Source organism: Charadrius vociferus, unplaced genomic scaffold, assembly GCF_000708025.1.
Source record: "Charadrius vociferus isolate BGI_N301 unplaced genomic scaffold, ASM70802v2 scaffold535, whole genome shotgun sequence".
NCBI lineage: Eukaryota > Metazoa > Chordata > Aves > Charadriiformes > Charadriidae > Charadrius > Charadrius vociferus.
This window is the reverse complement of record NW_009648542.1, coordinates 45,528-68,364: the sequence shown is the minus strand read 5'-3', so window position 1 is coordinate 68,364 and position 22,837 is coordinate 45,528. Positions and strand designations below refer to the sequence as shown.

The 22,837-nt window shown below is 40.0% G+C and overlaps 1 protein-coding gene across 1 annotated transcript in view; it reads left to right on the top strand.

Moving 5' to 3' along the window:
- SLC2A13 (solute carrier family 2 (facilitated glucose transporter), member 13) overlaps window positions 1-22,837 on the top strand; it is a 130,953-nt gene that overhangs the window by 99,633 nt on the left and 8,483 nt on the right. The window contains exon 7 of the mRNA XM_009885945.1: window positions 5,925-6,050. Within this exon, the coding sequence (XP_009884247.1) occupies window positions 5,925-6,050 (126 nt within the window). The remainder of the gene's footprint in view (window positions 1-5,924; window positions 6,051-22,837) is intronic.

Genomic DNA, 22,837 nt, shown 5'->3' with positions numbered 1-22,837 from the left:
TCTGGACTTCTGTAAAGCCTTTGACATGGTTCCTCCCAACATCCTTCTCTCTAAACTGGAGAGATATGGATTTGATGGGTAGACTGTTTGGTGGGTGAGGATTTGGTTGGATGGTCTCATCCAGAGGGTAGTGGTCAACAGCTTAGTGTCCAGATGGAGATCAGTCACAAGGGGTGTCCCTCAGGGGTCCATACTGGGACCAGTACTGTTTAGTACCTTCATGAATGATGTAGAGTGGGATCAAGTGCACCCTCAGCAAGTTTGCAGATGACACCATGTGGAGTGGAGGGGTTGACACACCTGAGGGATGGGATTTCATCCCGTGGGACCTGGACAAGCTCAAGAAGTAGGCATGTGTGAACCTCATGAGATTCAACAAGGCCAAGTGCAGGGTCCTGCACCTGGGTTGGGGCAACGCCTGGTATGAACACAGGGATGAGGGGATTGAGAGCAGCCCTTCCCAGAAGGACTCAGGGGTACTGGTGGATGAAAAACTGGATGCAAGCCAACAATGTGCACTCTCAGTCCAGAAAGCCAACCGTATCCTGGGCTGTATCAAAAGAAGCGTGGCCAGCAGGTTGAGGGAGGTGGTTCTGCCCCTCTATTGCGCTCTGGTGAGACCCCACCTGGAGTACTGCATCCAGTTCTGGAGCTCTCAGCACAGGAAAGACATGGACCTGTTGGAGTGGGTCCAGAGGACAGCCACAAAAATTATCAGAGGGTTGGAACACCTCTCCTATGAAGACAGGCTAAAGAGTTGGGGTTGTTCAACCTGGAGAGGAGAAGGCTCTGGGGAGACTATATTGTGGCCTTTCAGTACTTAAAGGGGACATAAAAAAGATGGGGACAGACCTTTTAGCAGGGGCTGTTGTGATAGTACATGGGGTAATTGGTTTAAACTGAAAGAGGGTAGATTTAGACTAGATATTAGGAAGAAATTTTCTACCGTGAGGGTGGCAAGACACTGGCACAGGTTGCCCAGAGAGGTGGTAGATACCCCACACTTGGAGACATTCAAGGCCAGGTTGGACAGTGCTCTGAGCATCCTGATTGAGTTGAAGATGTCCCTGCTCATGGCAAGGGGGTTGGGCTAGATGACCTTTAAATGTCCTTTCCAACCCAAACTATTCTATGATTCTGTGATCTGGAGGGTCACTTTAGCAGGTCAGAGATTTTATTCAGTCTTTTTAGAGATTGCACTGGAGGCTGGTAGACTACACTGTTAGGTAGTAATTTTAGTATCAAGAAAAATGTGCACAGCTAGCCAATTAATAATTCATCTATATACTTTAAATTCTCTATGAAGAGGAAGGAATTGTCATCTTTGGGATTAACCTGTAACCTCAGGAACAGTTAATTGGGCAGGCTGCTCCAGAGCACAGCATCCTGAAAGCTGGTGGTGCATAGGCTGGCAAGAAATTGCTAGCAAGGGCCCTTGAAGTTAGTACTGTCAAGCTTTCTGGACATCAGATATTCCCATTTGGTCAGATGAAGAGGACTTAAGAGCATGGAAGCCTTGACTGAGTTGGAAGAATCAAGTTGGGAATTGCAGGTTTGGGGATATCCAGTCTCCTAACGGTCCATCAGTTTGTCAGTAAATGTGGTCTGACAATGAGGCAGGAACCCTCAAATCCCATTGCATGGCAGTTCCCAATACACTGAGGGGCCAAGCTACTGAGGCTTTTGTTTTGTAGACTTCATGCCACGGAGCTGCAAAGAAAGAAGATGGGCATCTTTGGAGCCTCACATTCCTGGTTGTTGTTATTCTGCTACATAGGCTGAAGCATCTGAAGTCTAGATGCTTGCCTTCTTGGTGGGTTGTTCAGGAGCCCAGCTGGTAAGCAGAGAGGGAACTAGGCACATTGTAAAACCTTTCTGCTGTAATGCTGCCTGGTTTCATCAAAATCAAATCACCTCTCTCAGGTATTCCAGTCTTGGTGAGCTGTCAGTCCCTGATTGAGAAGTGTCCTGCCTGGAACCTGATTCCAAGATGCTAGCTCATAACCGTAGCACAGATATAAATATTTCATGATAAAGTACAGGAAACATACTTCCTATTTGGATGCAAATTTCCTTCTTAACATAGACATCCTGGAGTATTCTGGTATAGAGCTTTCAAGGCCATAACTGATCTGTAGTGTAGATTTGAAAGAAGTGTCAATATTTTTATATTCTGACATATATTTGAATATATCTGGCTCGGGCTGATAAGAAGGTACGTTTGAGGGCAGGGAGGAGATCTGCAGTAGATAGTTGCTTGTGACTATGCAACACAAAAATAGTGTGCATTTATTTTCCTGGTATATTGTGTTCTAATTTATGTATATCACTATGAACATATATGTAAGAATATGTGCTCAATATCAAATTGCTTAAATATTTTTGTTTAGTAAATAGTAGTGGGGTTAGAGTGAGGAAGAGCATAAGCCTGAAACTACTATATATTTTGTTTCCATTTTTTGAGAGAGAAATTTAGAGTAAACAGACTCAGCACATGGTTTTTTGGGTGCTTTTCAATTGCTTCTTTAAAAAAAATAATCTTCCTTTCTTACTACATGCTGCATCTTCAGTGCAATCTTTAGACTAACTTAGATCATTAGTCAATACAGTTTTCTTTATTGTGTTATGAAACAGTTATGTATATGTTGGAATTTTGGAGGAAAAAAACCATCAATCTTGATCTTGGAAAAAGCGATTACTGTCTACCCCATCAATGTCAACATAAAATTTTTATATCAGTGATAAAAAGGGGCACAGAAGAGTGCTAGATGGTCTGAACAGCAACCGCTTACCCTAAGTCTGCTGGGAGTTAGATTTGAAAGGGCTTTAAGTGTCTTGTATGTTGAATTTCTGGGTTTCCTCTGACATAAATTGGTCTTGTCTCTAAAACCGGAAGTCAAAGCCTGATTGTGTGAACTCACTATATCGCTAATGGCAGAAAATCCTAACCCAAAGGTAAAGGGGTTTTAAATATTTGTTATTTAACTTTTCAACCTGAAAGACAAGCTTCAGAAAAGCTGTGGAAAACAATAATTTTAAATTATTTAAACTGTTAAGAGTAACTATAACCTCTGACATTTGGCATGACATGAAATCCAGCAGCCTTTTTTATGTTGAATGCCAGTTGGAAGACACAATTGTGCATACCCAATAAAACCCAAGGAGCAGCTGAGTTAACAGGCAGACACTGGAATCAATAACCAAATTTCTCGAGTTTTTTCTGGACGGCTGGATGGGGAGGGAGGAATAAATAAGATACCTTCTGCTTCCCAATTGACTGATTACTGATACCCAACGCCATATGAGGAGTTATTCGTAGAGTGAGCCCAGTAGGACAGAACAGACAATGCACGGTTCAGTTCTGTCATTCATCTCATGCATCAACTTTTGTGAGGACATTGAGGGAAATGATGAGGCGTCCAGTCCCCATCCTGTCCTCTGCTGGCAACACTATGAAGATGACAGTCATTGCTGCATCTCATTGTCATTCCTCTGCATTCCTGTGTCCTGCTGATTTTCTGGCTGGTGTTGGGTATTTGACAGTATTTCTGCTTGAAGTAAAACTTAAGAAGAGCAAATCTAGAGAAACCTTGAATCATGAACTTTTCCAAAGAGAACTGTTGCCTAAAGACCACTTTAGTATGTTAAATTTTGCACGTGGTGTTCACATTGAATATAATTTGCATATGCTGCACTTGATAGCATGGAGTATTTGGAAATGTCTGCTTTCTGTGCCAGGCTGCCATGCTGGCTGCACTAACACCCTGCGTCTTTTTAGAAATTCATGTTGTTAAAATGTACTTTGACATACAATATAATTTGAATGGAAGATGCCCTACAATTTGAAAATCATATCTCAGCATCCTATTTGATATCATAGGAATCTTTTCACTAGAAGGTGGTGTATTTTTTTAGTTATTTTTGATATTATTATTACATACGTAAACACACTTGTGATTTATAAAAATATTTTTATTCATCTGCAGTCTTCTGTTCCTGACCACTCTTTTGGTTGCTGCCCATTGCTGTCCTGATACTGATTAACAAAATGTAACTAAGTTTTGCTAATGTAATAGTGGAATTGTGCTTTCCTTTCAAAATTGATAATTGCAGAGGTGTTATTTCCTTGTTTATCATTGCAAGAGAAGAAATGTTTACTGCAGTTAGATGATTGACTTCTACCTGAATGTTTTGTTTCATCTCTATTGTATAAATGTTTTCTGCAGTTTATATCTCTATTTAAAGAGCTGATGTAATGCGGCTCTCCTAATATAAAAAAGTTAAAAGCTGTTCAAACCTGAATTTGACCCATCAGTTAAGTAAAAGGAAGGTGTACTTAAAATAGATTTATTTTCTAAAAAGTAGGCAACATGGAAATTCTGCAGTAATTTGACAATTTAGAAAGCACACAATAACAAAGAGCGCAAATTTCTGGAACTTGGGAGAAGTAGGAAAATGCAAATGAATACATTGTTTTTAACACTTTCCCAGCCCTCTTTTTTGCCCTATGAATTGACTTTATTATAACTCTTTAAGAAACATCATGGTAAGAAAAGTTTGAATGACTAGATTTTAAGCATGTACTTTCAGGCTTTTTAAATCCATGTAATCTACTTTACTGATTTAGTTTCTTGGGACTTTGTTATACAGTTACTTTTACTTTTTCTTACAATGGTATAACAGTTTAAGCAGATTATTTCTTCATTCACTAAGTCATTGTTATGATACAGATACACACTCAGAAAGGATTAATTCTGTGGTTTTGTTATTACAGGGGTATGTGTTGAAGCTATTTTGGTCACCTTAATTATACATTTCTAGATGTTACATTTCAAAGTTTAATTTTAATTTCAAATTTCCAGCCTTACTCCACGTTTTACAGTTTTTCATTCTCCTATTTTTAACTCCTAAAGTTATCCCTTAGAATATATCAGGGGCTTTACTGATGAGAATGTATGTATCTCTGAATGAGATGGCTTCCAGGGAAGATAAACACCTGGGTAGTTTAACCACAGTAGCGATGGTCTTGACCATTTGCAAGATCTGGGGAAGCTTGTGGCAGAAGTTTTCAGATAACTTGCATTGCATGAAGGGTTTTGGAATACCTTCGTAGCTCGTGTGCCCAAATCCCACTCAGTTTGTTCTTAGGCGCAGGTTTTAGACTGACATTTGAGTGGAGTATCTGTAGGGCGCTTGGCATCTAGGCTCCCAGTAGTCAGTGGAGATGTGGTCAGTGCAACCAGTGGAGTCTAGAGAACAGTTTTACTATCTAGTCACTTGAATAGCTTGCAAGATTGCATTGAGGAGACTTTGCCTAAATATAAGCATCTCTTGCTCTTTGAGACTATGAAGGAAGTCAGAGATATCTGTACAGATCTGGCAAGTGTGATGCACAGGAGTAATCTGTGAGAGCACTGCATACTCCGCAGTGGCAGGTGAAGGGCAGGCAGGATATTTTGGGGCACTACATGCCTGTACATGAATTGGCTCCATTGACATACTGACTCTGTCCATCAAATGTAATGGGAACTCAGGCGCCAAGTTCCCACATGGAGATGCATGGTATCGTGATCTTTGACTCTCACATCAGTATGTGCCCAAATCCTAGCTTGGTTATTAGGTATGATGTATGATTCTTTCTTTTCAACCCCAATCCATCTTTTTTTAATTAAAATTCATTCCATGAGTGAATTCTCCTACAGCCTGATCAGATGTCACTGGGAGATTTGCAACTGGGCCACCAAAACGTGTTACAGAAGAAGGTGAAAGCAATCTGTATTAGTTTTGGGGAAGTTTCTATTATCTTGTCTCCAACACTGACATCTTGACTATGTGCATCCCAAGATTGATTAGGAGATGCTGTTGGTTTTGACATGTACAAATTAATAAAGTGTTGCTTGAGTATGTATTTCTTTCTCTTTCAGTTATTGTAATGGATGTATGTTAGATCCAGACTGTGGTCTCTGCTACAAATTGAATAAATCAAGTGTTGTTGAGTCTTCGTGCATTCCTGTTGATAAAGATTCCACAATGAAAGCAGCGTGGGGCAGGTATGTCACTTTTCAAGATTTTCTGGTCTTGTGCTCTACCAATGGTGTATTTTATGCTGTTGATAACACTTTTGCTTTTACAGAAAGTGTTACTCTTAAGATGTTCTGGAAGACAGAAATAACTTGGCGTTGTCAAAAATGGGCAATTACATTCTAACAACTGTTCTAAATAAAAGCCTTGACCCTGATGTGTGCTGCCAGTATGGTGTAGTCTGCCACTTAGAAAGTATGGCAAAAGTATATTAGTAATTAGGAAAATTAGTTTTCCCCGATGTCTTCATTTGAGGGGCATATTCCCTAGATATACACTTAAAGCCCTCTGAATTAATTTTCTTTTTAAATCCTTTAATTAAACCACCCTTCTAATACTGGCCTACTAAAGAAACCGGGTTGCTTAGCTGAATAATCTAAAATGATAAAAATCATCAAAAGTTCAGATTGTCAAAAGCATGGCTTGTGGCCACAGATTTCTGTGTTCCTCTGCTTCAAAGCGGCATCGTGCCATATGTTGCACTTGGGGTGTAAAAAAGCGTGGATTCACAGAAAAGTCCCAATGCAACTGCAAAATACGTCACACATCTTTTTCTTAAGTAGCACGAAGATTCCCTGTGAAGTCAGAGCAATCTTCCAAGTTTTCTTAAGTCTTTACTATTCTTAAGGAATGGTTTTATGAGTTGGGACAATGTACTGTAAGGGTTTTATCAATACTTTAATAATGATTAGGGCTTGGATTAGAGTTTAGAATGGTTCAGTGCCACAAGGGAATTATATAATTACTGCTGATAAAATGTGTAATTACTGCTGATAACACTTCCTTGCCATAAGTCATCTATGCCACCCACACGCCATAAACTTACTTGGGAAATACGCAAAGGTTCATGTGGTGGTTTGGGCTTTTTTATTATTATTTTTAACTTTCATATGTATTTCTCAGAAGTTAAAACCAAGTGCCTTAGTGGCAGTGAGTCATATAGGATAGAGGTTGGAAGATATGAAAATATCTACTAATTTTAGAATCATTATTTAAAAGGACTCTAAAACTGCCCTCCTTTTGATTTCAGTACTCTTAGAATGTTATGCCTAGCAGTTCATTCCAGATGCAGAAGAGGGTAATTTATATTCTTTGTAATCCTAATCTAAAAGCACTGTGATCATTTTAGAGCTATTACTGTTTATTGATGAGTAACAGTGAAAACTGCAGAATCTCATCCCTCTTGCTTGTTCTGCGACTACCTTCAATGGCGCATTATTCAACATACCTTGCATGCTACCTAATATCCTTGTGTGCTCACCAGCACTTGGATTCTCATATTTGTAAGGTAACCGATCTCTGTATTCCAAATTAACATTCATTTCATATATGCTGTAGTTTTAAGTAGCATGTCTGTAGTTAGCAAAATCATACTAGCACGCAGGAGGACATAAATGCAAACATAAACTTGTTACGAATAGTTGGTAGATAAAATCAGACTATTTATTAGGCAGTGTTATGGTATAACGTAGTAAATGTGGACATCAGTAATCCTTTTATATTCATGATTCCTTCTCACATAGCGCTCCTTGCTGTACAGCCTGTTGGAGAAAATTAGATAGGAAAGAAGAAGTATTTCCTTTCTGCATTGCAAAATACAATATATCCATATTGTACAATAATTCCGTAGCATAAGGACTCTGTTCAAAGTCTTTCAAGAGAAAATGGAACAATTTTAAATTTGTTATATTGGTAGTCACTAGAGTGAAAGTCCTGCCTTAGGAAGGAAAACCAATGAAATATGCACATTTCTTTTTCCAAAGATTGTATGTTCATCCCCATTTCTAGTGTTTATTTCATTAATTTCTAATCTTGCCTCCACCTGGTCTGTGTAATCAGGCAGTTTTCTAAAAGCCAGTCCTTCATGCTGTGAAATGTCAGGTGGCACCTTCTGTGCCTTCTGAGCCCCGTGGAACAGGCAAGCGTTTCTCCTCCTCCTCCTCCTCCTCCTCCTCCTCCTCCTCACAGATGCCTGTCTTTCTGCATACTGGTCCGGAGGGAATCCCCATAGATTTAGGCTTCCAAGGGGTTCACCTTGATGTACCCTCCCCCCTCCCATCACTCCTTCCTCAAATCCTGAGTCTGCTTTCAGCAGAATCAGTCCCACAAAGCCGCAGGATTTCCTCTGCAAGTGAGAAGATGCTGCAGTGGAAACAGCGTAGTTACATCCCCAGTTGTGTCTCAGAACATTTGTATTGTTCTGGCAGCACAGGGAGAACCGGTGCCTCAGACAAACTGACAGCACTGGGGAAGAAATTATGTATATGCTGATGCTTGAAATTGCATCTCTTTGTTTCACAAAGTTACTTTGCCACATGCTGGATGTACAGTGGCAGTTATTTTAAAAATACACAGCATTTTTATGATCAGAAGCTGGTTCAACAATTTGAAAGATGATTTTGTGATCTACGGACATCTGATAACCGTAATTACCACATGCAGTTTCTTTGTAATGCCTGCGTATTCCGATGGCTTCATGGAATCCAATATTGGCTGAATGGGTTTAAATGGCTTAAAACCTCCAGAGTTACACTGACCTCATATGGCCAACTTATTTTGCCATTATTTTTGCTCAGGAGAGAAGGAAGACCTGAGCTATTTGTTTGGGATTCGTTGGACCTCAGTTTGCCTGAGTGTCAGCAAAAGCAGCAGCTCTGGCTACCTTGCCTGATGCAGGAGGTTCAGAGGAACAGCTTCTGCTCGGCTCGGATTGACGATGCGATGCAGAGCATTTCACTGCTGCTGCGACCGCATTTTGTTTATGGTTTTCCTGCTGGAAAGCTGGGAGCTGCAGCCATGGAGAGTTGCCTACAGTCACATCACACGATGTGTGCACAGCCACCGAGCTCTGCAGCCATCTTAACCCCAACTGTCCCCAACTCGCACAGGGGCTTATCTACTCCTGATGTGTAACCTACCAGTGAGGTGAGAGGTGCTTAGAGGCACCAACAGAGAAGGCCTTGTCATATTTTTTTTAAAGCTTTCTGCAGCCACACAAGCTGACATAGAAACCCTCCTGTTTATATATTTATAGCTTTGCACTGTTCTTCACAGTCGATCCCAAGGTGCTTCAATAACACTGATGTAACAGGCAATGTTTTGATTGTTAACATAAAATACTGTAATGTATTTTTGTTTGTGAGAAGTTTCCCCAGTGCCAGCCTGGTGTACGAGACACCATCTCTATGTTTATTGTTAATCGTATTTATTCAGTTACGGTACGTTCTACACTGAGAAGTTCTGGGGAGGGGAGGGGAGAAAGCAGAGATTTCAGTCTCCTGTGGCTGCCAGCAAGGCTGTTTATGTTGCTGTGGTTGCCATAGAAACCTAGGGAGACAATTAGAGCATCCAAATGTTTTTCAAGGAGAATATAGCATTTTGGTTCTTCTGTATATAGGGAACTCTATGGCCAGCAGTGGCCCCGGGGGGAGAGACCACGTAAGAATCAATCTGACCAAATCCAAGCCAGGCCATGAAGCAGCATTGTTAATGCGCAATGGGTACACTTGTAAGATCATAAATGTAAGACAAAGAATAGAGATTTATTTAATTTTTTATTTAATCAGTTACATAAGCCTGACTCTGGTATTGGAATAGCACAGCGAGGAGCATCCTGCCCGGGGCACCAGCACCATCAGGTGCTTTGCTGCCCTTGGTATTGCTGAAACAATTGTCAACAAAAACAACAGTTGACATGCAAACCTTGCTGCCTCCAGCTCTGCCCAGGGACATTTAACGGATGGTTTCAAGACAGTGAGCAAGAATATTCTTAAATTATTCACTTTCCAATAAAAGAAGAAGAGCTGTGTCTTCTCTCTCAGTGTGGTCTGAGGGTTCTGTGTTGGGACTGTTCTCCAAGACTTAAGGAAGTTTTGCATTTGGCCGTAGCAGAGAAAGGCTTGCAGTTCTGTTCTCTTCATGAACATTGAATTATAAAATCCCCACGAAGCTGATAAAAAGCATTATCTCACTTTTACAGATGGGGATGCAATGGGAAAGTTCTGATATAAAACTCAGGTGGCACGACAGAGGCCACGGGCAGCATCCGTCTCTCAGCCAGGACTGACTGTGGAGGTGATTGCTTTCAGTTCCGTGCTTTCAGAGCACAAACCGAAACCTAATTTTTCCCCACAATCGCAATTACTCCCACAGTACTCTTGGAAACCTTGAAACTTCTGTCCGTGTAATTGCAGTAACCCTAAAGGCCAGCCAAGAATGCTCTAGAAGTAACTTTAAATTGCATTAATATTCTTACAGTTGAAAGAATAACCACACAAGAAAGGAGCTACTAGTAGTGCCTTGACATGACATTAACCTTGACACGAGTATGTTGTCAAGACCACAGCAGGCCCACAACTGCGAGCTAAAAGGCGCTTATGAGTGACTCTGAGCAATCTCCCTCTGGAGGGAAAGATGTTGACTTTATACAGTAAATAATTATGAAGAAATAATAACATCATCTGCAGATCAGAGGCAAGCCTAGAAGCCATCCTGTCCACAAAATTAGCTGGCAGGTCTCCACAGCCGCCGAAGGAGGACAATTGGGAGCAGAAATCTATAAAGGGAGAGGAGCTGAGTGATTTGCTTTCTTCAGCCATTTTTACTAACTTCATTAAAGGAACATCTTCCTGCTGCGGGAGTTTAATGCTTCATGGAGAATCCTGCTTTCGTCAATATAAAGAAGCATTCTCTTCTCTAAGAGCATTCATTGCAAAGGCAAGTCCAAGAAGAGCTCTGCGTTTGGGAAGCATTTCCCTCTGACCAGTGCTCTCCTGAGCTCCTTCCTTCCGTGTAAAATTCATGGCGTCTTTTCGGATGCTCGGTAGTGCTGTTATGTGTCACTGTGCCTGTTGCTTGTATCCATCAGTTTGCTGAGAAGTTTAACTGTATCTCAGAAACCTGTTCCGGGGAAAATTTGGTTTAAATTACCCAGGCAATGTGAGGAAGCCGGTCAGGCGGGCAGTCAAATCCTGACTGCCATCTTCAGGAGAGTTTACACCGCAGGAATGTGCCTAACGACCTTGGCATTTGACCTTGGCATTCGAGCCTGGATGCTAAATAGATTCCAGTGGTTAAAAAAAAACCACCATGAGAGTTCATTAGCTGGATTCTCAGACAACAGCCTGGTTTATGTCCAACGGGGGACATGCCAGTGCCTGTCACAGCCTCGGGAGTATTCTGGGGAGCTTTACATTCATACAGTGCTGCCTGTTGTCTAATGCACAGCAGATGAGACTGTTAAAATGATTAGAATACTTTTTCTTTGTAGCAGCATTAGATTTTTCTAGAAATGTCGGGTTCCTTTTGCTGCTTGTAAATAAAGACAGACATAAATAAGTTCATTACACTTGTTTTGCTAGTTGCTGTCTTATAAAGATGCTTTTGCAGGGTGACAAGTACATTTGTAAAAAGTTGCTGTGACTGCTTTATTAATGCCAAAAAATGTGTGTGCATATTAACACGTTTAAAGACTGAGAATGTATTTTCAGTACGTCATGGGGAACGGGTATCCAGACCTTTCGTTACCACAGAAAGGCTAGCACCAGAGCAGCCTTCCAGGAATGAAGTACTCTTCTGTCCGTGGGTAGACATTGCTTGTTTTGTCATGCAGGAGCTATTGGTAGAAGATTTTATTGCTGAAATGTTGATTTGGAATCTTTCTACAAAGGCCTGCATTGAAAAGTGCTGCTTAATTTAGCCGCAATTAGAGGAGAAAGTAGTATTTCTCTTCCTAAGTCTTCAGAACAATAGATGAAGATTATACATAGGATTCTGCTTCTCACATTTGCAAAGTAGAAAGGTAGTAGGGGGAGTAAATGATTCAGGAAAGTAGCAGGATCTACAGAATATTTCCATCTGCACGTGTATCGACTGCACTCAGAAGACCTGTGGTTATAACCAGGAGTCTTAGAGAAATTTCTTTCTGTACAATATGCTAAGTGTTTACTAAATTGAAATATTCATAGCTTCAGTAGAAACCAGAATACAGAATCCCCCCCCCTGCCCCCCAGGGATCATTTAGGAAAGAAAACTGAAATATATGCAGTTTCAAATAGAATTGAATGCTGATTATCTTCCCCGTGGCCAGCGAGTGTTGGAACCTGGGGTAGCCGAGTGGCAGTACGCAATGCTATTTGTCCTATTTGATTAGGAGTATGTATTTCAGCATAATAATATCTAATACATGTTAGTGAGGTGTATGAAAACAGAAATGAGAAAAAGCCCTGAAACTGATTGCAGTCAGCCTAAAATCTAAGGCACAAGGTCTTTTCTGGGTGGAAGATATTAGACAGTGAAATCCCAGTCTAATGGTTGCACATACTGATGTGATTCTGGAGAGCTGGGGAGGTGGAGGAGGAACTTCAGAAATCTCATATGCATATTTTAATGCCATCTCTGCTAACTGGTAAGAGCAAATAGGAGGACTAGAAGGATAAAGTGATGCAGAATATTGTGTCCTCGATCATTGATAAAGCCTGTGTTACTGGTGATGTGGGAGTAGGTAGCAAAATAAGTGCAATTTTAATGTTCTGATCCTTTCAGCTACTCTTTCTGCTCAGATCTTTCAGACATCACGTTTTTAAGTTCTTTCAAAAAGGAAATTATTTCATGGTGGTCTTGATAACCATAAGGTCTCTTTAAGCATTTAAAAATGTGGTAGAATCTATATATGTACTTAAATAATTTAAATTGAGGGTAGAATTTTGTTGTAACTTTAACAGAAGATGCAGTCTCTTAATTTTTCTTTTAATGTTCAAGGGGGAAAAAACATATTTTATTATTTTATTTTATTTTTTACTGAATCTAATGCCTGAAAATTAAGGTGCTTTGTATTGTGTCTGCATTTTAGGTCTAAAATAATGAGCAGAGCAACATGATAATCTAAACTGAAACTATTTACATTCCTTTAGGGTAATTACTTAGGAATTACTATTAATAGCTCTAACTCATTATATCTACTGAACCAATGGCAAATTCTGGATGCTTGAAAGCAAGGACAAAATATACTCCTCGTCCGTCCTGTTATGAAGACAAAATTTATTTGTTGGAGACACCCAGCACAAAATAGGATTTTAAAGCAGGCCTGGTTAGTTTGAGATATAGTTTGTATGTTTGTTTTCTGCCTTTTTTTCCAGGTCTTGCTCTAAATTACTATTTAAAAGGCATTCTGGTAGAGAGTGATGAAGAGACAGATGCTGACAGTTATTTGGTCTGTTTCAGATGCTGTAGCATTGAGGTAACTGGAATAGAAAAGCAAAAGTGGCCCTTGAGCTAAAACATTCCCGAATGCTGGTTTCTGTCAGGAAAAATTGTGTTATTTAAATGGAAAACTGAGTCAGCGCTCTTCCCTGCTTAAAAGTGGCGCAAGGAAGAAGATGCTGTGGTGTTAAAAATTTGAGTTTGCATCCTGTTTAAGGAACAACCTTTCTGCTCATTTCAGTGATTGTGTGGTCAGCTGAGATGGGACTAAAATAAACTGATCTTGTTTCCTGTTTAAAAAGCATGTTTGCTTTTAGATGACAAAGGAGATAGGCAGGAGAGCAGAGGGAAAAAAAATGCCATCGTATGTGAGAGAATTGGCAGGGTCTTGTCAGTGTGCTAAGACTATGTGGGTAATTCCTGCAGCTTTTCTCTCCCTCTCTTACAAAATATACATTGGAGAAGGGTCTTTTATTGCTCATAGGAGCCTGCTGCTAATTAGCTTCTTCAGCTGCTCATCTTTTTAGGGATGGATTGAAAGATGCCCGTGCCTCACCAGGGGAGTTCTCCCGTGCTGGTATCGCAGCAGGGGCAGAGTAGCGCCCCAGTGCTCCCCTTGGCCAGGAGAGTCGGCGTGAGGGGCAGAGGAGGATGCTTCGCCAGAGAACATGAGCCTGCAGGGAGCTGCTGCTGGGAGAGAACTGGGGATATGCCCTTCTGCCTTGGAGACAAAGCAAGAGGAACCGACACGTATTTGGGAGCGTGTGGATTTTTATTTTTTTTTTCTGAGACAAGAATACTTCCAATAGTTGTTTTTCACGTATATTCAGTTATTGACTCTGAGGTTCAGATCGAAATAAACATCCTTGGTGAACATTGTCCCAGCAGATTCCTTTAGGTTTTTTTTACACTCTGAAATGAATTTACTAAATTGAAATTTTCTCTGGTTTGGGGTCAGAAAATATCTTTGAAAGGTGTATGTGGTTGGGGATTTTTATTGATAAAGAACATTCAGCCAGGTTTAACCCAGCCCTCGGTACAGCAGCTTGTACCTTTAACAGCATCCCTAATCCAAATCTTTCACAGCTTTATTCCATAATAAGTAACTCTTCAAAAATCACATCATCTGATATAGTAAAGTTGTGATCTTTTCCCTTCTTAAAAGGATGAAGTTTTCAGAGTATTTTTTTTCTTTTTGAGGGAAAATAAATTAACACATTTTTGCATTAGGGCTGTTGAATAATTCAATATGTTTGATGAGTTTAATTCATATAAATTATTGTATGTGCTGTCAGCATGTGTGGTTCATTTCCTTGAGAATGGAGGCGGTAAGATCAATCCCTCACTGGCACAAGATGAGCTGGAATTATTGATTCATTTGATTTAAAGTTGTGACCTTATTTTAACTCAGCCCGTCAGGACGGGCTAGGAAATGGGCGGTCTGTTAGATGGCAGGTCGTACTTCTGAACAGCAGCACTTCGGGCGTTTCTTCTTGCTTGTAGGATGTATAGACTTTCTTTCTTCCTGTAGCTTTGCACAGCTGTCACATTAGCTTTGCATAGATGATAATGAGAGATGAGTTTGAGGCTGTACATGATTATTTAGTTCTTCAGACCTGTGATTCAGATGATGTATGTTCCCATTTAGCATATTTTCTTGGCAAAATAACTATTGTTAAAAAGCACTTATTTATGTAAAGTTCTTTTTAGTTGTCAGAGGCCATGGAAAATAGATGATTACTTTGATTTCTGCTGAGTTCTAGTACTGCCAGATCCCAAACTTTGAGTTTCATGTAACAATGAAGACTTTGGTACCCGATATTTATAACTGTCATAAACTAGAAACAGCATAATCGCTTATCATTTCTGTATTTTATAAAATTCCTTAGATTTGGCATAGGTATTGCACCTGCATGCACAAATCAAAGCAGAGCGACACTCTGTGTTAAATGCTCACTCTCACAAATCAGGCATGAAATAATTATCTTGTTATAAGTGGTCTTAGAGTATTATTTAAATGTCCTTGGGGCTCCATTTTCAGTTATGACGTTAATGATTTCCAGTGAATTTTAGGTCTGACAGTGGAGAAATTATTCTCTGGATAGCTCTGTTGGTTGATTTAATTCAGAGCCTCCCCAGTGCAGCGTGTGTGGGCAGGGATGCTGTGCTTCATTCCCCTTCTGAAGCACCAGTTTCTCTGAGCTTTGTAGGGCCTGAGCTTTTTAGGGCAGAGCTATTGCCACCTACTGGAATCAGGGAAAAGCTCCGTTTTAAAAATACTCTCCCGTCATCTATTTAAAACAATGAATGTAAGGTCTCAAATTTTTAGTCTGGGTAGATTTCAGTTGTAATGGCAGAAAGACAGCTGCTGGCAATAGTTAAAATGTAATATTTGTGTCTAAATAGCCGTTACAGAAATTGAATGTAACAGCTCAGTACTTCAAATGGAAGGTTATGTTGGCCAAAAGGTTATTGTTAGTACTAATAAAATACAAAGTTTGTATGTATGTCAATAACTGCAAATTAAATAGAGCAGGGAAGCGCTAAAAAAGGTATGATAATACATGTAATATTGATCTTTATTTTAAATTCATTGTCCTTATAGTTTTTTGTCTCAGGTTCAACAAAAAAAGCAAATTCTGAAAATTGTTTTTAACCCCCCACACTTTACTTTTGATTTCAGTGGGAATTTCAGAAGGGTAAATATTTTGTTTTCTCTTGACTTCCTATTCAAACGTGGTTGATTCTGATTTTAAGGTTTTAACAGCTCTAGGGAAAATTGTTTATGCACAGTGCCAGTTTGGCAGACTTTGTAAGACACAGGGACTGCTGCATGGCATAAGCAGTAAATGAACTGGCTTTAAAATCTCCGCAGTGTGCAGGCAGCAGCAAAGCCCGAGCCGGGCTGCCCACCGGGTGCTCTGCTCCCAGGGCAGGCAGCCTTTTGGGGCTAGAACTTGGCAAGTAAGTTGTTTGGAAGGTGAATTGTATCAGTAATGCTCACCATTCAGTGCCATGTCTGGTAACTTGTTAGAATTGTGTCAGCATGTCCCATCTGCGTTTTGAGTTTGGGGTTTGCGTTGGATGTACTTTGTTTTTTTAAATTGAACTATAAAATCGTGCCACTCTCTACTAAGTTGATATACCAGGTTTCAACCTAAGAGCATGTTTTTTACAATACCTTTGCATGTCTGAAACTTTGGGGTAGTTAAAAGCAATAACCCTTTTTCTGTTTCTTTATTTTTTTCTGGAGTGTTTGGAAGCATTCAGAAAAACTAGATTCTAACACTGAAATAAAACCTATTTCATTTGGATGTTGAACTTCCGGTCAATATTTCTGCTAAGTTACCTTCATCCTGTGTTACAACCACCCTGATTTCTTTGTCTTTGGTCTTTTTTGAGCATGGGCTTAGAATTACTTTCGTAACTCAAGTGGTTCTTTTGAGATGCTGATGACATTCCTTTGAAAATACTACTGACACACGGTGAACAGCACAAGCGTCAATAAAGGTTACTTCTAGGTGCAAGTATGAATAAGAAGTCTGGATAGAGTTTGTCTTGCTGAGCTTTGGATGGGTAAAATTTTCACCTTGTGCTGTCTTACAGTTTCTTGACTGATGGAGTAAAACATGCTGTCCTTACTGTTATTTATTTGCAGCTGGCCTTTGCCTGTGTTACGTTACACCAGCAATTCTTGTGCACGGTTGTAGTAGTAATACTTTTATTAATATTAAAGTTTTGATACTTGTTATTACTGAGCCCTACACTCAGCCCTTTCCACCAAATATTCATTGAGGCAATCTGTCTTCATATACCATCGGAAAGAAGTGTCTCCTGAGAGACTTGATACTTCTGCAGTGAATAGGCAGCTGGTTGATGTTTCTGTTGTAACAAAAGAACTTTATAAATGCTAATTATTAAGTAAATTAAATGTAAAATCAGGTGAAAAAACAAATGAGATTAAATATCAGGTAGAGATTTATTTGATAGTAAACTTGCATGAAATTCTAAAATGCTGCATTTGACATCATTTACAGACCAATTTGTTTCAGTAATCTAATTATTAAATATTCATGCTGTAAGGAGGTACAATTGGAAAGACTAAATACTTTTAGATCTGGGAACAGAAGCTAGAAATTCTCCGATTATCCCAGTTCTGTCAGTAATTTGGTTGGAGACTGGTGCTCTGTCCTTAAACTCTCAAAAATGTCAGAGCAGGGATGACCCAGAACTTCCTCACAAAAACACCGGGAGCAGCAGAACCACTCTGGTACAGGGAAAGACCAGGAGCACTGAGCTACAGAGAGGGATTTGCACACAACTGAAATAATTAATATGCTAGTCTATCACCAATGCTAAATGCCAGTCTATCTTTAACAAAAAATACTTAAGAGTCCTACATTTATGAGCATTTTTATCCTGAAAGAGCGTGAACAGAATGAAACCTGCCTGCCTGCAGGCACCTGTGAGTAATAGAGAGGGACCAAATCTGTCTGTTTTTTGGTGGAAAGGATCGTGCGGCAGTTTAGCTTTGGGAGCCCCCCTGGGGTGACTATAGTAGAGAGGGACCAAATCTGTCTGTTTTTTGGTGGAAAGGATCGTGCGGCAGTTTAGCTTTGGGAGCCCCCCTGGGGTGACTAGTAGCCACTTTCCAGTTAACGCTCATCACTGAGATCCCCCAAAGGTTTGTCTGTCGGAAGAAATGGCCAAATTGTTGATGAGCACTCCCTCCTTTCAGAGAAATAAGGGAGGCCAGCAGCGACTGGATGAAGGCACGGGTGTGCATGCGTGCTCGTTGCTGAAACTGGTTATTCCAAAATGGAACTATTTCTGTATAACCACAGAAAAGCCACTAAACAAGCTGTAAAGCACATGCTGGAGTCACCAGGAGTCCACGAGTCTTTCTCAACCCTGACGGCTGCCGAGAGGGAAATAATAGCTTATTCTGTTTCCAGAATGCCTCTGTGCTACCTTTTTGCTGGTTGTCACGCAGAGATAGCTTTGTGCTCCTGTTTAAAATTTGTGAAATGGCATCTATTTCACGAGCAATTAAATATTCCCAGATGCCATTTGTTGCGAGGGCTTGCCATGTGCCTGCGCCTGTGCTGTGGCATAAGATGTTTTTTTTCAGTTTGGGCTTGATTGCTGGGAGCAGGATTGAAGCGAGGATTTGCGGCAGTCACCAAGGCGGTGGTACCAATAACTCTCTTGTCCCACCAACCGCTGTGTGTGCAAGTCACATCATTGAGCCCCAGTGCCATCACAGACATTGCATCTCCATCCAGACCTGCACATGAATACGTGATGCTTCAGGTGCTATAGCAGTGGGTCTTGCCTTCTGCCACACCGTGGCATTTTTTTCCACTCTGTCTGGTAGAATGCAGTGTTTTTCTTATTTCTTGATACTACTATAGCAGTAAAATATTTGTTGATGATGACAAAGGCTTCAAAATGTTGGGCAGTATCACCGCCATTGTATTTACCCAAATTTCTAAACATTTTGTGCTGATCTGCACCTCGGTGAAGTTCTTTTGAGTCGATGATGCTTGAAAGAAAGAATTAATGAGAACTACAGCATTTAACCGACTGAAATTTTTCGATATGAGAATTAGGACCGAACTAACTATTTCTCTGTCTCTTACTGGGTCTTGCTCTTTGTGAGGATTGGCTTAGACATTTTTTAAATACAGCACTAGAATCTGTGAGGCTTTGTGACTTGCTGATGGCACTCTACTGGAGCCCACCTCTGTGTTTATAAAGTGGTTGGAGTTCTCATGCACATCAGTAGTTTGGAAACTACTTTTTTCTTGCTTCTTGGAAGCAAGAAACAGTAAAATCTGTCTTAAAAGAGGAAGAAAAGAGTTAAAAGATTTAGGGTTAGTAAAGTTGTTCAAGGACATGAACAAACAACAAAAAAGAGTTTTGTGGTGAGAGTTGAAATTTCAGTGGACCAGCAGGCACAACCTCCTGTAGAGGCACAAAGTTTAGCATCAGGATATGCCTGTCAATAAAAGGGACAAACCCAAGGTTTATATGCATACTAGGAGTATTTCAGTAAGGAATGTCAGATAGTTTAGTGCTTGTGAAACACTGTGTGGTTATTATTTTATTTTTTTTTTTGAGATCAGGGTTTGTGTTCTACAAGTGAAAAAGCAGGAAATATTACTGAAGGTCTTGGCCTTTAAAATACACAGATGTCAGTTGTCTGTAATCCATTGGAGTACATCCTTGAGAGGGGGAAAAAGGGCAGAAGTTTTATATCGCCTGCTGTTGCCTTCTGAACCTTATCTGAAAAGGTGCACTCTTTCAGTGCTGCTTTTTCGTGTCTTTTGTTAGCTTGTAAATACACAGAATGATCTTTAAAGTTGCAAAAATATATTCCTGTGTCTTCTCATGAAAACATTTAGCAGAGATGGGCTTTACTTCTCCTTTAACGTTACCTTGCTGTAACTTTAACCTGGTGTGACGTCTAGTTCCAGTGAAACATTCTCTGATATTTTGGAGAAATATTTTTTGCAACTAAATATCAACATATCAAGCTAATAAGTGAGTCATGCTTTAAACTGAGAAAAAGCTTTTCAGAACATATATACCAAAAAAGAAATCTCTGTCTTTACAAAAAAAAAAAGTATCTGTAAACTATTTACTCAGTTTTATGAAGTTTCTATGCAGAAATAATTACCAGATCATACTCTTATTTATCTTATTTGATTGACCGTCTTAGAATTATCACTCACTACTGTCAGTGTCACTGAATTTGACAGTTTCAAACCTTAAAGTAGTCTTCTGGGAATACATAATAAACCCATTTTTGTCACGGCTTCTTAATTTGAGAATACCGCATCTAATTTTCACAGTTATGATTTCAACCTGTGAACTCCATAGCTGGGTGTTAACCAAGTCATCTTCTGCTGGCTGTTTGTTGAGTATAGTCTTAGACTTGGGTATAAATGAATATAGATTGGACTTCTGCGCACTCTGCGCAGTAATATATTTAGATTTTTGAGGCGTTTATTTAAATTATGTTTATAAGATGCTCATTTTCTTTAAATATATAAATAAACATTTTTAATAATCCTTTTCCAGAAAAAAATGCGAAAAGATCTTTTTTAAGAAAAACAAAACAAAAAAATTATGATCTTTCTGTTCTTTTCTTTTTGTCTGTTGTTTCATTACTTTGTTGAAAATTGGGGCATTTTTGAAGTTTTTCACAAAAAAAAAAGAAATAAGCTATATTCCTTCTTTTTTTTTCTCAGCTGAACAGCTAATTTCGTACCTGAGAGCGTTCAACGTTAAAAAGAAACACAAAATACCATAATTTTAAACTGTGACCTATTGTCTAATGATTAAAGTAGTTAAAATGATCATAGCTAGAAATGCGTGAGGGATGGTGATATTCAGCTAAGATGCTTATGCTCAAAACTAATTAAGATTTTTGCATTTTGATCAGGTTCTAATTTGAATTCTGCCCATTAAAATTCTGTAGGTATGACTGCTAGTTGTTTGTTAAGTGAAGAGATGATTATTTTTCATAGTTGTATGACCTCTCACTAGTTTATGCATTATTAATGTAATATTTGAATTATTTATGAATTGGTCATGATTATGAAATCATATAATCTAATTATTACTAGTTAATTTTAATTTGTACTGGGGTAAACCAAGTGTGTCCAGTCAGGATCAGAATTAGGACTAGGACAGGGCACTCTGTAGAGCACAGAGACGTCATGTGTTTCCTGACGCTTTTATTACTATCTGGTGGTTTGGAAGAGTAGGAAAAAGCTTGGGAAGATAAATAAGTCAATATATGTGTAGCGTGATTAAGGTAATTGTATGTCCTATAATGAAAAACAGGTATTTGCTTATTTCTACTCCCAGTTTTTAAGTATGCTGTAGGTGGGACTGGTGTACATGTGTGCCTAATGTGCGCTGTCAGCTGTTGTGAAATCTCAGATGGTTGGGCTTTAACACTAGGTATAAACGTTATTCTGCCTTTTCCTGGTTTGGGTCCACTTCTCAAGGTAAGGAGAGTGTGAAAGACGATGAGAAAAGCTTGTTGGACAGCATCTTCTAGTAGCAGAGAGTTCTCTCTCTCCCCTCCTGGTAGACAGGATGAAAAACGAAGCTTGAAGCACTTGTGGTGTGACGACGGAGTGGGAAATTGTAGCCAACAGCCTAGAGGTGTCCAGCAGGACTTGAAAGGCACCAGCGTGGGGTAAAAGCAGTCTAATGGAGTAGCAGGCTGACCTTTGAGAGGACAGAAATAGGATACAGCAATGTATTCCTCAGTCAGAGGTTCAGTCAGAGAACCTTCAGTCTGGAAACAAATCCAAAACTGAACATCTTTCATTGAGAGATTAATCTAATCATACAAAAGCTTCTTGCTCAGACCCATAGCTAACCAATGTCCTAACTGGCACTGTCAGACAGCTGAGCTTCTTCCTTTGGCAAGAGATGCAGGAACTGTGTTGTCCACCCTTCAGAATCCACTAATATGTGGTTACAAAAATACTGAAAGATGCAGAATGGCAGACAGTTAAGAATCTCTTTGATATGATTAACGGTGGAGAACTATTTGTTACGGGGAAAAATTTCTCCTGTTTTCAATCATTTGGTAGTCTGTTGCTCAGTCCATTCAGCCTGAATAACACCTCCAGCACTCTATTTATTGAGCAAATTCAGATGCAGTTGCAAAGCTGAAATTTCTGAGTTTGGGAAAATGCAAGCATTTGGATTCAAACTCTCTAAAGGTTTTTAGCAACGTAAAAAATAATGTTAAAAAAATATCTTGATCTGGGACCAGGTGGCCAGGAACAGACGTAAATCAGAACAGTGTACTAAGTCTCATGCAGGTGTGCATTCTGACGTGACTTAGAATGATAGAATCATTTTGGTTGGAAAAGATCCTTAAGATCATCAAATCCAACCGTTAACCTAACACTGCCAAGTCCACCAGTAAACCTTGTCCCCAAGTGCCATATCTGTATGTCTTTTAAATACCTCCAGGGATTTAAGGTATTCAATAATACCTCAAGCACTTCCCTGGGCAGCCTGTTCCAATGCTTGACAACCCTTTCAGTGAAGAAGTTTTTCCTAATATCCAATCTAAACCTCCCCTGGCACAACTTGAGGCTGTTTCCTTTCATCCTATCACTTCTGACTTGGGAAGAGAGTCCAACACCCACCTCGTTACAACCTCCTTTCAGGTAGAGAGCAATAAGGTCTCCCCTCAGCCCCCTTTTCTCCAGAATAAACAACCCCAGTTCCCTCAGCCACTCCTCATAAGACATGTGCTCCAGACCCCTCAACAGCTTCATTCACCTTCTCTGGACACGCTCCAGCACTTGGAGTGAGGGCCCAAAACTGGACACAGTACTTGAGGTGAGGTGACCAGTGCCGAGTACAGTGGGACAATCACTTCCCTAGTCCTGCTGGCCACAATATTCCTGATACAAGCCAGGATGCTGTTGGCCTTCTTGGCCACCTGGGCACACTGCCGGCTCATATTCAGCTGGCTGTTGACCAACACCCTCAGGTCCTTTTCCACCGGGCAGCT